The following is a 16,210-nucleotide window of genomic DNA, read 5'->3' as shown; positions in this document are numbered from 1 at the left end:
GAACACTGTGCCCTGATACTTCTCTGAAAATTGCCTCAATAAAGGCTTCAGCAAGTTTCTTCTTGAAATTCTAAAGCCTGATTTTCATTTATATGACTGAATATTTTCAGTGCAGGGCAAAGGGTTATATGTACAATTGAATACTGGAAGCATAAAGGAAATTGAAGTCCTTTTTGAAGTTTTTTGCACTGACAGAAAGACATGGAGGAAGTCTTACGTAAATAAGAGTCAGTCTATAAAGTAAACCCCAGACACTCTATTGATAAAAATGAATCTACTATGTGTGTGTAGTACTGCAATTATAATTAATAGCCTACTACATATACTGATAGAAATAGATGTATTTACCAGATATATAACCTGATACTAAGGGTCCAAATGGATGGAAAATGAACAATTGTAATGTCTCCAAGAAAAGGAGGGCAATAACATCACATAAAGTAATAATGCCACATTATTATAATGGGATTTCACTCAATTTGCATTTTCTTTGTACAATGAAAATAAGCAATCTTATTAAATGAATCCATTTGGTATTGTAAATCTGTACAGAGGCTTATCAGTCTAGTTCAAATAATATATAAAAATTCTAAAAGCTGCAGGGATTTGAGTCATTAAGTCTTTCCTGAATTATAACTAAACATTCCTCAGATATAGCATTAACACTATTTAACTTTAAGAGTCACTAAATGGTTGGATAAACTACATTTTCACTGTTAATACATCTCTTTTCTTGTGACAGATCACCTTTGAATCAGAACGTGGGAAGGGCAAAACTGGAGAAATTGGAGTGGACAATGTTATACTAGTTCCTGGTCTATGCCCAGAAGACACTTGAGAATGGATATTTTGAGTATTCTGGATTTAGCTCTATTTTCAATACTTACCTTGCTAGTCGTGTATTTTTAATCTTTTCATTGTAAAAAAATGAAAACATAAATTTAAAAACTGTACCTTGAACTTAGTGCAGCAATGCAAACGGGAACTGACATGTGCAAGATGCAGAGCACACTTTTTTATGAGTTAGATCTAATACATGCTTTGAATATAGCACTACTATATTTTAACATTCAAGGTTAGGGCTTCTGAGGCATTAAAATATTTACTAGCTTTTTTACAAATTCTGTACGCTTTCATTTCTTAAAGCTCTTTTCAAGGCTATTCTTAAGTTGACTATTGCATTTCTACTTCACAAGAACACAAAGCAGTATTTAAGAGGATGCTACTACTTCTAGTGATGTAATTTTAATTTCCTACTTAATATGTAGATATTAAATTTATTAAAAAAAATAAGAAGAATGACGAGGTTTTTTTCCTGTCTTCGCGGAGCTAAATTTTAAGTGGAGTCATATCTTTGAGGAATATTTTAATTGCTAATAAAATATGCAAAATATCCTCTTTGTCATTAGTGTCTTTAAGTCACACAAATCACTGTTTAGAAATGATCCACTTTTTTTTTTCATAAGCTTTAATATGCATCACATACAGATGATGTTATCAACTGGTACTGAAAAAAGCAAAGAAACCTCACCCTGTGTACTGACCTTCAAGAGCAGACAAGTTCCTGCTGGGTTACAGACCTTCTTTACTGCACAGAGGCATGAAACAACCGTTTTCATTTTCCAGCAGACAGGATGGTTTAGTGGCCTCACAGTAAGGCTCATTATTACACAATCAAGAAATATATATCTTTTTTGCAAGTCCCTTCATGTTCTTCAGACTTCAGCAACATGGATAGAGGCTGCCCGCCGTCCCCAGGAATGAAGAAGGAAGCAGACTCTTCTTCCACAGAGTAGAAGCTGATATCTTGCCACTCTCTGCCACACATGCCTATGCACATATATACATATATACATATACAGATGTAAGGAGGGTCTGGAATCCAGGTTCCGCTTGTTCTGAAAAGAAGCTGAATGACTGAAGCGTGGACAAAAGACCGTTTTCTCCCTTGTGATCTCTTCTGAGAATACGTGACATCCGTACTTCAAGCATACCAGGATGCCTGAAACTGAGAAGATTAAAGGCCTCTTTTATTAAAATCAAATTCTGTGTCTAGCTGCCTAGGTGAATTAGGCACTAATGCCCCCTTCTTGCACAGGATGCAAGCATATAGCAGTTCCTGAAAACCTCAGTATCTGAAACAATTTTCTTGGAAACTGACAAAGTTAAAATGGCCCATGTGGGATCGCCCAACTGCATGTTGGCATCAAAAGAGCATGGCCAGCATGTCGAGGGAGGTGATCCTCCCCCCTCTACTCTGCACTGGTGAGGCCACATTTACGCTACTGTGCTCAGTTCTGGTCACCCCAATTAAGTTAAAAGACAGGGACCTCCTAGAAGGAGTCCAGCAGAGGACGACCGCAGGGATGACTGGGGGCCTCCCATGTGAGGAAAGGCTGAGTAACCGCGCTCTGTTCAGCCTGGGGAAAAGGACACTGAGAGGGGATCTGGTAAATATTTATAAACATCTAAAGGAAGGTGGGAGGCAAATGGGTGAGGCCAGGCTCTTCTCGATGGTGTGCAGCAATAGCACACACTATAGGAGTAACGGCCTAAAACTTGTACATAGGAAGTTTTGTACTAACATGCAGAAGAACTTGTTTATGGTAAGGGTGATGGAGCACTGGAACAGGTTGCCCGGAGAGGCTGTAGGGTCTCCTTCTCTGGAGACATTATTCAAAATCTGCCTGGAAGTGTTCATGTGTGACCTAATCTAGGAGTTCCTGCTAAGGCAGGGGATTGGACTAGATGAGCTTTAAAGGTTCCTTCCAATCCCTGTCATTCAGTGATTCTGTGATTCTGTTGTTGGTATAGAGAAGAGACAGCAGCTATAAAAATGACTATAAAAAAATACTCTTCACATCTTAGCCAGGATTCTGGCATTTATTTTTTTTTTTAATAAATAATACAATTTCTTTTTAGCTCATTTCTCTCCTCTCCTCTCCTCCCAGTTTAAATTTCTCTTTTTCATTCCCTTTTTCCTTCCATCCCCATTCCCTCCCCTTTCCCTTTTCCCTTCCTTTCCTTTTCCTTTTTCCTTTCTTTCCCTTCCCTTTCCTTTCCTTCCCTTTCCTTCTCTTTTCCTTTTTCCTTCCCCTTGCCTTCCCTCTTAGCCCTTACTCCTTCCCCTTCTCCTTTTTTATCCTTCTCCTCCTTCTCCTCCTCCTTCTCCTTCTCCTCCTTTCCTTCTCCTTCTCCTTCTCCTTCCCTTTTCCTTTTCCTCCTCTCCTCCTTCTCTTCCTCTCCTCCCTTACTCCTTCTCCTTCTCCTTTCTCTTCTCCTTCTCTTCTCTCTTCTCCTTCTCCTCCTTCTCTTTCTCCTCCTTCTCCTTCTCCTTCTCCTTCTCCTTCTCCTTCTCCTTCTCCTTCTCCTTCTCCTCCTTCTCCTTTTCCTCCTTCTCCTTCTTCTCCTTCTCCTTCTCCTTCTCCTTCTCCTCCTCCTCCTTCTCTTTCTCCTCCTTCTCCTTCTCCTTCTCTTTCTTCTCCTTCTCCTTCTCTTTCTTCTCCTTCTCCTCCTTCTCTTTCTCCTCCTTCTCCTTCTCTTTCTCCTCCTTCTCCTTCTCCTTCTCCTCCTTCTCTTTCTCCTCCTTCTCTTTTTCCTCCTTCTCCTTCTCCTTCTCTTTCTTCTCCTTCTCCTCCTTCTCTTTCTCCTCCTTCTCCTTCTCTTTCTTCTCCTTCCCCTTCTTCTCTTTCTCCTCCTTCTCCTTCTCCTTCTCCTTCTCCTTCTCCTTCTCCTTCTCCTTCTCCTTCTCCTTCTCCTTCTCCTTCTCCTTCTCCTCCTTCTCCTTTTCCTCCTTCTCCTTCTTCTCCTTCTCCTTCTCCTCCTTCTCCTTCTCCTTCTCTTTCTCCTCCTTCTCCTTCTCATCTCTTCACTTCTTTCTTCTATCAGCTCCACCGCTGAAGACAAAACTCTCTTATTCTCTTCCACATCTCACTAGAAAAAGGAGAGTCTCAGTTTGTGACTGAGGAAAAAGAAAAGCTGCTTCCTGGATCTCTCTGGCAGAGGCAAGCTACAACTGTGACCTCAGCAACAGCAAAGGCAGGAGTGCCAGTACCTGTCTGTGGGCTCAAGCCGCCGGGAGAAGTTGTCAATCACAAATTCCTTGTGACAGCGGGTGAGGATGGCCACCGCCTGGCACAGGAAGGGCATGAACGTGCTCTGCTGCGGGCACGACGTGCAGCTGCGCAGGATGTAGAGGATCGGTGGCACCTGAAAGAAGAAGGGAAGAAAGAACGACTTGCTGCATCCTGGACTCTGCAGGGCCTAACCATGGCCAGTCAGCGCATGAGCACTGCCTGCTCCCTTGACATGCTGCCAATGCCTAAGCCTAAATTTCAAACCAGCCACCCTGTTCAAGCCCTGACCCTGTGCTCAGGCTGTGCTTCTTTAGCACAAGAGGCAAACGGCACAAGGCACAGTGCAACAGCCAGGAAAAAAAACAAGACAGGTGGAAGAAAGTCTCTTACGTTCCAACAGATGTCCTTCCTGATCATCTGCAGAAAGGTGGTCATCCACTTCCCAGCAGCACGCACGCGCACTCCTGTGGCTGTCCGGATGGTCTCCTTGATGGCCATCATGAAGTCGACGGTGCGTTCCATGGGGAAGTTTCTGCACACGATCTGCAGAGAAATGAGAAGCAGGAGAGATCCCATCACTGCTCTGCGGCAGCTCTTCAAAACAGAAAGCAGTCTTGAGGGCATTCTTAGTTCAGTGGCTTGCTGGTCATCCAGGCGGCAATCACAACGCTCCTGCTGTCTGTACCCTGCTAGTTATATGGAAGGCGGTTGAGCCTTCTCTCAGCTTCTGCATCCATGGTGTTTGCTTACATGCAAAGCCTACCTCCCAGCAGCCACAGTCAGTCTCACACACGCACACACACACACACACACACAAATGCACATCATGGCGTCAGCTCCTTGCACTGGGTGCCTGAAGGCCAGACATAGCTCAGAGCCTCCTGCTACTCGCTGAGAAAAGAGGACTCAGGGTGACAGCTCATTTTGGAAATAGTGTGAAAGACTGGGAGCAGTATAGGGTCGTGCAGAAGCCTACGCACAAAGATCCCACCACCCCTTTTTGGGCCCACTTACTCTTGCCATTTTGGATGTGGTCTGGAGCTGAGAGACGACGCTGCAAGCATACAGTCCCTCACACAGGCTCCCAAGGTCTCTTGTCTCAATGACTCTGTTGGCTGCTTTGTCTGGAAAGAGAACAAGGAGAAAAGGGAAGTCATACTTCTGGAAATGGAACTGCTTTCCACGGGGGAGAGACAGAGGACAAGGTGGGGACAAGAAGAGAGCTGTGCACGGTGCCTCTCCCTCCTGTAAACAGGGCCCAGGCCATGAAGCTCTGGTAGTACTATGGAGGAGGGCAGAGGGCTGGAGCACACCTGCTCTACTCACCTTGGATTCGGAGAAGGGAGTTCAGACAGGTGACAGCCAACTGGCGGGATGCAGGCATGGGGTCGCACGTCAGAGGTGCCAGCAATCCCACCAAGGAGCCAAAGTGCTCGCAGGCATCTCCTCTCTGCAGGGGTGAGAGGCAGGAACAAAGCTGTAGACAGCCCCAACTCTGCCTAGCTTCTTCTGCCTGTGCCTTCCCCATGCCATGACACAGCATGCACAGCTGGGCAGAGCTTGCCTTCCAGCTCAGAGGCACTGGGGAGGGAGCAGGGGGCATGTGGTGGGGCTCTTTACTCACTTGAAGCTCTTCACAAACAGACAGAAGCTGGGAGCAGGTCTGCAGGGCCCTCTTGCGCTCCCACACGTTCTTCGATATCAATGATCTCCGCAGGACCTGGGGTAGAGCATCTGTCTCAATGAGGATGTCTTTTCTTTCCCTTCCTGCCACCCCTCTCCCTGTCCCTCCTTTCCCAGCACTTTCCCTCAAAGTCTGCCCTGCTGCTCCGTGTGGCCTTCCGCCTCCCTGAGCACCGGCACTGCTGCTCCCACTCTCTGCAGTCACTCCTGCCTCCTAACCCAGGAGCTTTTCCTCGGCTGTGGCCTGCCAGGGAGTGGCTCGTGCCTTTCCCCCTACAGGGCCCATTTCTCTGCTCATTTCTAAGCTCACAGTGAGCTGGCACGTCAGCAGGAGATTTCTCCCCCTCTGATTGTCCTCTCAGTCCCCAGATCTCTGCCCCCACTGTTGACAGGCACCATGCTTTCTCCCTTGCCCCACACATACTCACATGGACTATGTTCTGAAAGAAGCTGCCGGTGGGCTCTGTCTCCAGCAGGACTGCCATGAGCCGGCCCAGAGCTTTCAGTGATGTTTGCTGAAGCTGAAAGCAGAAGAGGGGAGTGAGGTATAGCATAGGCCTGCCAGAGCATAGGTTGTGTGTGCTGAGGTAGGGTTTGACCAAGAGGTGGCCGGGAAAGTTACAGCAGGTTACCTGCAGGTACTGAGCTGCTTGCTGTGACTTCCTGATCTTCAGCATCATCTCTGCTGAAGGGTGTGTCACAATGTTTTTGCAGCACAGGACCAACATCTCATCCATGTCCTTGCTTTCGAAAGAGGGCTTCAGCTTGCTGACAGGAGGAAAAAAGCAAGAGAAATCAGAAAGGGCTCTCCAGACTGGTTCAGACAACATGTGAGTTTCTCCTAATCAACAGCTACAAAGCCAATACTCCCAGCTCATGCTGCTGAGCACTGTCTTCAGTTCCAGCAGCGCCCACCTCCTCCCTGGCAGCAGTGAACCACCTCCTGCTCTCCCTTCTCTTCCCTGCCAGGGAACAGGAGCACCAGGCCCTTTCTCCCTGCCCAGAATCTCAGCTTTGCTGGGCACAACAGCCCAGCCGTCTCTCCTGGAGATGCGGCTCCTCATCCCCTCCCTCCTCCAGACCTTCAGGAGCTACCCAAAATGGGGACCACCATCCTGCCTTGCAACCTCAGTCCTTACCTCAACTGCTCCAGGGCCAGAACCACCTTGAGAGGCACTGGGGAGACAGGGATGCCCGAGTAATACTTCTTCAGCAGGTCCTGCAAGTCCCAGAGAGACACTGTCAAGGTGGGCAGGGGGCACACGAGAGCTGTTCCACCCAGCCCTGAGACAGACACAACTGCCACACACTGACCCATCACTCCCATGTTTCCCATGGAAGCACTGCAGGATGCAGCAGCTCCACAGCTGGTGCACCTAGCCTGCTGCCCAGCCGCTGCCTGCCAGTACCCAAGGTTCCCACCAGCTGGAGACGTGTGGCTGATGGAGACCTGTATGGCCCCACGGAAGCAAGCCTCGTGGCACAGCTCAGAACTCCTCTGCAGACAGCCCTCTCTCTAGGCACTCACCATCAGGATCTCCAGAAGCTTTCCCTTCAAGGAGGGGTTAAAGCACGTGGAATCACCCACACCTTGGAAGGCAGAGCTGAAGTCGGTGATGCTCTGCACCAGCGCGAGGTTGTTCTGCAAGTCCTGAGGCCCAAGAGAGAAGAACAGTCTTTGAACTGTGGGAAGGGACAAGGGCTGCAAGGGGGACACGTGGGGGCAACGCTAAGGGAAGGGCTTGAATCTTCATCTGGGTACAAAGCATTCCCTGAGGGACCTTTGGAAAGGGAAGGCCCATCTCAGCATCCCTCCATGTGGAGGGGCTGCAGCTGGGCGCTCAGACACCCTGGCACGCTTTGAGCTCTCACCCGGCAGCTGCAGCTGTAGAGCATCAGGATGTTGCCCACGATGTCTCCCTCCAGGTGGGCGAGCAGCTGTTCCTTGGAGGCACGCAGTGCCAAGCTGCCATGGGCAAGCATGAGAGCGCTGCGTGTGGCATGAGCTCTCGTGCTGTCCAGCTCCATCTGTGTGGGAAGAAATGCCTTGAGACACTCGCGATGCACCTGGGCTCCCAAGGCAGGAGCTGCAGTGAAAATAAGGCAGAAGAATGCCAAGATGGAAACCCGTAACGCTTTACCTTCTTGCGCCTGGAAATCCTTGCATTGCGGCCTTTGCACAGCCTGGACACAAACATGGTGAGCATGGCCAGGACTGTTTGGAAGTTGCTCTCAGCAGCATGGCTGAGAAGAGAGATGATTCCCTGCACAAAAGAACAAGGGGCAGTTGGCACAGGCCTGAACCTACAGGTCCTCTCCTGAGGAAAATGGCAGCAGTGAGGAGATGGAAAGGCCCGGAGCAGGGCCAGGAGAAGCCCTCTGCCCCAGGGACAGAGCGAGGATGCTCGCAGGAGCTGGAGGAGAGGAGAGCTCACCTGGGCCTCACATGGCTCCTCTGCGTTTGTTTCCTCCAGGTGCTGCAGCAGCTTCTCCTGGATGTGGAGGACTCTCTTACAGGCTCCCAGCACTGTCCCCAGAGCCTTGTACAGGAAAGACTGCATGGGAAGGGAAGGGAAGGAAAGGAAGAAGCTGAGATGTGGCAGCAGCCTGACCTGCCAGTGAAGGGTCTGGTGGGAAGGACCCACGCTCCCTGGGAGTCTCTGAGAGCAGCTTCAGTGCTGAGCTTTAGCCATCCCTAAGCAGATTGCAGGGAAAGGCCCTCTGGGGGGCACAGACTGGGGAAGCAGCATCAGCATCCCATGTGGGCAGAGCACCAGCCGCAGCCCAGCCCCAGTTGGGCACCTGCAGCTATACTGCTGGGTAGAGCCGGGGTAACTCACCTTTTCTCCAGAGCTGCAGGCAGAGCTGCTCAGCCACCGGCTCAGCTCGCAGCTCAGGGCCTCGGTCCAGGCCTCATCCTCTGTGGTGTCCACTGACGCCCTCAGGAACTGTTGGAGAACAGGAGAAGACAATGTTCCCTTGCCCTTTGCCTCTTCCCTCACTCCCAAGTTGCTGCAGCCTTCTGGGGAGAGGTGCCTGGAAGAACAGTCCCTCTCCCAGCTCCCCCAGCATTCCCTCCATTAAAGCCTCCTGCCGTTCTTCTCCTAAGACCCCCCTTGGCCTTGGCACAGAGTGGAAGAGGCAGCGCCACAAAGGCGTGCGGCCGCTCCGCAGCAGCGTTTGAGAGGCTGTTCCTGTCCCACAGTGGCTCATATGGGAGCGGGGCTACTTGGGGCAGGCAAGCACTTCTCTGCACCGCGCCTCCCAGCAATGCTGTACCTTTAGCAGACGGCGCTCAAACTCTGCAGAGTCCAGGAAGTTCTCCCCTTTCCCTGCACAGCAATAGGAAGAAAAAGACCCTTACTTGGGGTCAAGCCACAGAAGAAGAACTGGCTTGGCCTGGGCACTTGACATTGCCAAGCTGGGACCCACACCCCCTCCACAATGACCTGTCCCTCCCCACAAACACTGTCCCCGCAGGAACGCAGAACTAACAGCTCATAAATTGCTGTCTGAGGGCACGTGAAGGGCCCATCCGTGTCCTGGAATGGGCAGTTCCCCAGGGAGGAAAGGTCCCCGGGCCTCAGCGCTGTCTCCCTGGAATGGGAACAGCAGCAGAGCAAGCACTGGGCTGCAGGAAATGCTTTCCCTCTGCCACACTGCAGAGATGCATTTTCGCTTCCCCCCTTTCCCTGCCTCTGCCTCTCGCTCCCCACTAGCGCTTTACCTTCAAGACACTGCAGCAGCAGGGGGATCTCAGTAGCCCACATGGCCCCCAGAGCTCTGTGGAACCTGCTGTGCAGGTTTTGCATCAGCAGTAAGGCAGCAGCTTGGAGTTTGCTGCCTGCAACAGGGCTGCCTGCCACCACCTGAAGGAGAGCAAGGAGAAGCAGGGTCACTTCTGCAGCAAGAGCAGCAGCTTCTCCCCAGGATGGAAGCAGCTTGGCTCTGCCCTGGCAGTCAAGGAGCAGCCAACAGCTTTGCCCATGGCCATGCTGCTTCCTCCTCGGGGCTCGTGGCACCGGCCTCTGGAGCATCTACTCACCAATAGGCGCACCAGCAGTGTCTGGGGAGTCAGCAGTGGGCCTGCGAGGAGAAAAAAGTGCTGAGTAAGACTCCAAGACACTCCGTGCCCAGCCACACGCACCTCCGCTGTCCCTTCTGGGTGCTACCACAGATCAGCAGAGCTCACAGGGGGACTTTCTGCTCCTACCTTGAAACATGGAGCTGACAAAGTGGGGATCCAGATCTTCGATCCGCCGTCCTGTCAGATCCTCTCTCTCAGACAGGGCTTGGACACAGCGGGAGACCGGGATCAGCATGCCAGTGTACTGGGCTGGCACCACGAACAACAGCAGCCGCGGCCACAGGAGCTGTAGGGAACGAGGCAGTTGAGCATGTCAGCATTCCTGCCTCTGCTCAGAGATGAAAAGGACTGTGAATTTCCCTGAGTCTTGTGTGCTTCAGAGCACGTTGGTGGAGAGAACTGGGGTGTTGGAATGAGACAAGGAATAGGTGGTGCGAAGGCAAGGAGGAGCAGCAGGGCAGAATGTGACTTACTTTGGACATCCCTCTCACAGAGACATCCAGTGACCCCAGGATGTCCATGCACAGCTCCTGGAGAGCTCCTTCTTCCTGGGCTTCCTGGACGGAAAGGTTTCCAGCTGCCTGCACAATAGTGGTGTGGAAACACTGGTTACGCTCAGTTCTCAGGAGCCTCTCAGGAGGCTCAGGTGTGGCCCCAGCGGTGCTTCTGTGCCACCCTCTGAGCAGCACAGGTCTTCCAAAAGAAGATGCTGCCCACTGTCCTTACCCTTCTTCCTGCGGTGCGGCTGAATTCATTGAAGATGTGCCCCACCACATCCCAAGCTGAGCAGCTCCGGGCGTTAGCATTCAACAGATCATTAATGAAATGCAGAACGGCCCTCCTCACCTGCCAAAGAACAATTGTGAGTGTGATTTTCCTGGTCGGAAGGCAAAGGGAAGCCACCTGCTTGTTGGGGCAGCCTTTTGGGCATGAACAGAGACAAGAGCAGAGGAGAAGCTTTGGCTTCTGAGGGGAGGGCCAGGCCTTAGCACCAGACTGTGCACTTTCCATGCACAGCACAGGGACCTGCCCACTCTACCCTGCCTGCTCTCCCCACAGGAACCAACATGACCGTGTGGTCAATGCCCCAGCACCTTCCTGGTCACCTCAGCCCTGCCTGTGTTGGCAGCAGCATCATCACCCTGACAACGCTTTCCTTTCCCAAACCAGCTCACCCGAATCCTGGAGTCGCTGCACAGATGCTGCACAGCCTCCACAACCTGGGGCAGCTTCTCTGTCATCATGGGCTCTGCAAGAGATGCACAGAAGCATGAGTGGAAGCACAACCGAGATGGCAAAAGGGATCCCTGAAATCCCAACCTGTGGTACTGACCATCAGAGCAAACCAGAGCACCAAGCAGATCCAGGGCTGCCACACATCCAGCCTCCCAGTCATCGCCCAGCTGTGACTGCAGAAACAGGATCATTTCATCTGGGCAGATTCGGGCTGCAGGGAGGAAATCCCACACTGTATTAGCAGGTAACTCAAGCCCATTCCTCAGATTTATGAGAGAGGTTTTGGCCAGGGCACCGCCAAGCATTCCAAAGCTTCTCTCCTTACCCTGCAGCATGATGCAGTGGGTCAGCTGTGCACGATCAGCCTCGCTGTGCTGCTTGCTGTCGTCATAGAGCTGTGGGAACAAGGTCCATTTGAGAAAATCACATCAGTACTGAGGACGGAAAAGACACTGTGCTGCCTGCTCTTGTCTCCCTGGGCACTCTCAGGAAGAAGGCAGACAGACAAAACCCAGCCCACCCTGTAGCATCCCCGGGGGTACACGCACAGCTCTGGAGCAGCCTCAGGCATGCAGGAGCTAAGGCTGAGCTGCCTTAGTCAGGGGCTCAGAGCTTTGCAGTCCTCCTGAGACTTAGCCAAAAGGGAAACTGCTGTGGGCACAAGGATAGGCCCCCTTTACCTGGTAGAATACGGCACTGGTGATGTCCTGAAACTCGTCCTTGGGGATGACAGAATCAATGCCCTCTAAGGCCTCCAGGAAGAGAGTGAGGCTCTGCAAGAGACCAGGAGAGGCAGAAAGGGGTGAAGCCACATCTAGCCACTTGGGAGTGGAGAAACTGTTTCCCAATGGTTTGTCCACTGGGAGAAGCTCCCACACAGGTGTGCTTGTTTGTCTTCCACTTCCCAGCTGCACCAAGAGAATCTCGCTGCTCTCAACCAAGCTCTGTTTGGGCATCGTTTGCAGGCATTTCCCACCCAGCAGCCCTCTTCTCCCCCATCAGATGCAACTGGATGTTGTCCCCCCGTTCTTAACACAGAGCTCCTCAGGCACTCAGCGCCCCATGGTGGTGGTGGTGGTGAAACCTCCTATCCCCAGGAGATGAGCCCCAGTGACTCTTGGCTCCCTCCTGGCTCCTGTCTGGGTCATTTCTTCTTTGACTGAAGAGCTCAGGAAGCCTCAGACCCCCCTTGAATACCTGTTCCTTCTTTCTCCAAGGGCTCCCCACCTCCTCCCTGCATCCCCCTGACCCCTCGTGGCACTTGCATGGGCCCCATGTCCACCCTGAGCCCTGCACAACGTCTCACCTTGGCCACCCTGCAGGTGTCTTGGATCTCCTGACATGGGTGCACGAGCCAGAGGAGCTGCTCCCAGACGTGCTCTCGGTGCAGCTCCTCTTGCAGGAGAACATCCAACATGGCAGCCACGGCTCCGAGGACGGCCTGTTTGTCCTGGAAAGGGATGGCAGAGGCCCAGCATCAAAGACTGAAGGTCTGCCTTTCCTACAGAGAGGGCTTTCTCTTTCCCTTCTCTTTCCGCATACTCCCACACTCAGCAGGAGATGGACTTGCTCTGGAGGGCAGGCAGGTTTTCCCCACACCCTCATCCCCAGCTCTTCCTGCCACAATGCTGTGACACGCAGCTGCTTCCCGGCACAGAGCCAGTTTGGGACCCTTTGCAGAGCCAGCCCACTCCCTCTCATCACCCCTTGGCTCTCAGCCTGCTGGGCACAGACAGAGCTGCCGACATGGGTGCCCCTGCTGCCATCCTGGGCTGGGAATGCAGCAATGCTCACCTCCTCCTCCTGGCAGTCCTGCCAGTTCCTCAGCATAGAGAAGAGCAGCTCGTGAAGATTCTCAATGATTTGCTCTTTCTCCATGGCAGGCCAAGGGCATTGGGTTCCAGAGGACAAGTTAATCTTCACTCTGACCAACCACTGTTTCACAACTGAAAAAAACAAAATAATAAGAAAATAATAATAATTTTTTTTAAAAAAGAGAGTGAGAGAAAAGAGAGCCTGTGAGAGTCTGCAGCAGGGCGAGGTGCAAGGGCTGTCCTGAGGCCCCCTGCTCTGGGGCCGGCACTCACCAGCACAAGCGATCCGCAGGATCTGGCCGCTCCTCACCTGGCCAACCACACTGCGCAGGCCGGCCAGCGTCAGCCACACAAAGGGGATGCACTGTGGAGCTGCAGAGAGGAAGGAAAGGGCCACAGTCAGAGTCCCGGCAGTGAGGGAGGAGAGGCTTCAGCCCTGCATCCCCCAGCTCAACGCAGATCACGCGTGGAGGGGAGAGACCCCTTTCCCGGTTGTTACAGATGTAGGGCACTCTACCATAAGTGCTGAAGAGTTTGCTCAGGGTGATGAGCACATACTCCTTGGACATCTCCCCCACGGCCTTCAGGTGGCTCTGGAGCTCGGCCATCACCAAAGTGAAGTGCGTCCGAGCCAGAGCCACCAGGACATTGCTGGCAGCTGTCCTCACATTGCTGGTCACGCCCTGAAAAAGAGTCTCTGGTGACACGCGGCACAGGAGATTGCCTGAGGCCCTTGGAAGGGCTAAGCCACCACCATCCACCAGCAGAACACCAGCGTGGGCAGGCGGCTCCTTTTGCCTTTGGCAGTGACCCCTCACCTGGGCTGCCGTCAGGTCCTGGGACACCTCTGCCAGCAGCCGGTTCACCACTCCGCACGGCGGGCGGCTGTCATCTTCCCACAGGGCGCTCTCCAGCTCATAGTAGGCCTGCGCTCGGTCACCCTGGGGACAAGGATCAGTCACGCTCGCTTTGCCCTCTGCCACCCATCGCTGTGTGGATGTGCTGCTGGGGCCTGGCACCCACGGGACCGTGGCACTGGGCCAGGAGGGCAAGGATTGATGGTTGGATGTCCCCAACTCACCTCCCGATCTTGCAGGCACTGCAGCAGCAAAATCACGGCGCAGGTAGGGACAGGGCTTGACACCCTGCTTCTCTCCCTGCGACGCGTACGCCTGGGCATGCAGCCCACACAAGCAAAGAGACCTGGAAGGAAAGAGCAGAGCAGCTGCTGCTGGTGTTGCTTGGAGCCAGGGCCGAGCATCTGGCCAGCTCTGGGAGGAACGCTCCTCCAGCCCCACAGCACGGGCCTGCATGTGGTTGGCGGGGACAGGGGAGGGAGCTTTCCCTTTGCTGCGGTACTGGGGAAACCATGGTGGGCAGCTGCACTCAGCAGAGCAAGGACAGTGCTGCTGGCACATCCTAAACAGACACTGGAAGCACACATGTGCTCGGGCAGCGTCACGGTGTCCAGAGAGGTGGAGGGACCTCACCTCGAAGGGCTCTCAGACGCTCCATCACAGCAGGATATCTCCAGACAGACACAACGCTCTCTCTGGGTTCACTTCCTGCGGGTCCCACAAGCGGACTGAGCCACCGCTCCCACCGCTGCCACAAGGGTGTATGAGGTACCACTGTGACATCACACTGCAGTGTCACCTCACAGAGAATGATGCGCCCCGCGCTGGGGACCAGGCAGCATGCAGGGCAACCTTGCAGGCCACAAAAAGCAGCACGTTTTTTTGTGATGCAATCGGCTCTGGGGTTCCAGTTCCATGCTGACGCAGGGAATCACCTCAGCGGGTGAGGGAGAGCCCCTGCCAGGGAGCAGCTGCTGGGCACCGTTGCCCGGCATTGTCTTAGTGACTGGGGACTCCATGCCGGGAGGCACTGAGGCCCCCATCTGCTGCCCAGACAACCTCTCCAGAGAGCTTTGCTGTCTTCTGAGGGCACGTGTCAGAGATGTTAAGGAGACTCCCCTGCATCTGATCAAACAAGAACATCACCATCTGCTTGTTTTCATTCAAGTAGGGTCATGGGAGGCTGCCACGAGGAAATGGCAGAATGTCAAAAAGGGACTTTGCATCCCTTGGAAAGATGCTAAAGGGATGGGAGCACCAGGAGTGTTCTCCTCTGTCCTTCTGACTGGAGGCTGGGACCCAAAAGGAAGGAAGAGAATAGAGGTGATAAATTACTGGCTGATTACTGGGACGGTGTTGGGGTTGAGGTTTTGTGTACCTTGATCTTGGACAGGAGTGTGGGCATGAGATGGAATGCAACTGAGCAGTTGGGGCCGAAGTGTTCTGGGGAGCAAGCTGGCTGGATTGATTAAACCAGATTTGATGGAGGAAGGGGATGCAGTTCCTTGTGAAATGAGGAAAATAAGTTAGGTTAGAAGTGATATGCCTTCATCATCAGGTGCTGAATTGGCAGCTAAGGATCTGGCCTTTCTAAGCCAGGTTTTCGCTGCTGATAACAGATGCTTTTCTACAGACCTAGAGAGTTAGTATGGACAGCAAGTCTTGTTTCTCCAAATAACATTGTTAGCTATCCCATCTCTGGAATGCAAGGCAGCAGGCTGGGCAGTAAACCAGAAATTAACAAAGAAGCAGCGGATTGGTGGATGGAGCTGATGCTGACAAGAGGACCGGCCAGAGCCAGGCAAGCGTCCTCCCACTTGACCCAGGTCAAAGAGTACACAGCTAGGAAGACGACAGCCCTCATCAGAAAGACCATCAGATGACCAGCAAGAAATGCCATGCATGCATAAAAGAACTGAGTCTCAGGGCGGGGAAAAATGTCGATCGTTCTGGGGACTCGCTGTAACAACCTTTTCTTGGACATCCAATGCATATGTGAGCAGCTTGCTCTTTAAGCATGTGCCTTTCTTGACCTCCAGTAAGCAGGCTAGGAGAGAATACCCCCCTGCATCTAGCATAGGAGCGCAGCACTGAGTAAATATGCCTGCTTTATGACTGCTCTGTGGTTATAGTTTCATTCCCCATGTCACTTGTGACAAAGAAGGGCCTGGGAATGCTCTCAGTAAACTATGGAGAGAAAACTCCAGTTGTCCAGTAGGATCTTGTGAGGACTCCTCAGAGAAGACAACATTGCCAAGAGCCTGGCTTAAACCTTCCCACATCCCTCTGGAGAATCCTGCACCCTCTGCTTCCCTACAGTGCCTGTATAGCAATGCACGCCATGTAGGGAATAAACAGGGAGAACTAGGGATCTGTGTGTGCTTACAGGGGTGTGATGTCATTGCAATCACACATGAGACATGGTGGGACCCGAATCTGTTCATTCTGGGGAAAGGA

At 52.4% G+C, this 16,210-nt stretch overlaps 2 protein-coding genes across 6 annotated transcripts in view; one reads left to right on the top strand and one right to left on the bottom strand.

Moving 5' to 3' along the window:
• The window catches only part of EGFL6 (EGF like domain multiple 6), a 41,120-nt gene extending 39,742 nt beyond the window's left edge, over nucleotides 1–1,378 (top strand). For 3 of the 5 annotated variants that reach the window (XM_085212068.1, XM_085212075.1, XM_085212077.1), the window contains one exon: nucleotides 743–1,377. In XM_085212068.1, coding sequence (XP_085068194.1) covers nucleotides 743–838 — 96 coding nt within the window. In that variant the 3' untranslated portion in view covers nucleotides 839–1,377. Of the gene's footprint in view, nucleotides 1–742 lie in introns of all 5 variants that reach the window. The other 2 variants (XM_085212083.1, XM_085212070.1) reach the window with 2 other exon arrangements.
• A 110-nt stretch (nucleotides 1,379–1,488) lies between these two features.
• Nucleotides 1,489–14,411, bottom strand: LOC146545599 (maestro heat-like repeat-containing protein family member 2B). The gene is made up of 31 exons (XM_085216862.1): nucleotides 14,387–14,411; nucleotides 13,978–14,099; nucleotides 13,715–13,837; nucleotides 13,414–13,579; nucleotides 13,170–13,268; nucleotides 12,877–13,028; nucleotides 12,389–12,532; nucleotides 11,763–11,855; nucleotides 11,408–11,477; nucleotides 11,180–11,293; nucleotides 11,022–11,095; nucleotides 10,573–10,692; nucleotides 10,320–10,427; nucleotides 9,973–10,132; nucleotides 9,805–9,845; nucleotides 9,487–9,628; nucleotides 9,039–9,091; nucleotides 8,600–8,707; nucleotides 8,195–8,314; nucleotides 7,901–8,023; nucleotides 7,632–7,787; nucleotides 7,288–7,410; nucleotides 6,899–6,978; nucleotides 6,392–6,527; nucleotides 6,188–6,280; nucleotides 5,701–5,796; nucleotides 5,403–5,526; nucleotides 5,091–5,200; nucleotides 4,467–4,619; nucleotides 4,055–4,209; nucleotides 1,489–2,008 (listed from the first exon to the last, which is right to left on the bottom strand). Exons 1-31 carry the CDS (start codon nucleotides 14,409–14,411, stop codon nucleotides 1,831–1,833), a joined length of 3,561 nt encoding a protein of 1,186 aa, XP_085072988.1. The 3' UTR covers nucleotides 1,489–1,830.
• Nucleotides 14,412–16,210: the final 1,799 nt, after the last annotated feature.

The sequence above is a fragment of the Meleagris gallopavo genome, chromosome 1 (genome assembly GCF_905368555.1).
Source record: "Meleagris gallopavo chromosome 1, MGAL_WU_HG_1.1, whole genome shotgun sequence".
NCBI lineage: Eukaryota > Metazoa > Chordata > Aves > Galliformes > Phasianidae > Meleagris > Meleagris gallopavo.
The sequence above is the reverse complement of the archived record's forward strand: the minus strand, read 5'-3'. Positions and strand labels throughout refer to the sequence as shown.

Coding starts and splice junctions, on each gene's coding strand:
- LOC146545599 (XM_085216862.1), bottom strand. CDS start 14,411: ATGGAGCGTCTGAGAGCCCTTCGAG. Junction 13,580..13,714: donor AGGACCTGACGGCAGCCCAG/GTGAGGGGTCAC, acceptor ACTCTTTTTCAG/GGCGTGACCAGCAATGTGAG. Junction 2,009..4,054: donor CGGCTTGAGCCCACAGACAG/GTACTGGCACTC, acceptor TAATCTTCTCAG/TTTCAGGCATCCTGGTATGC.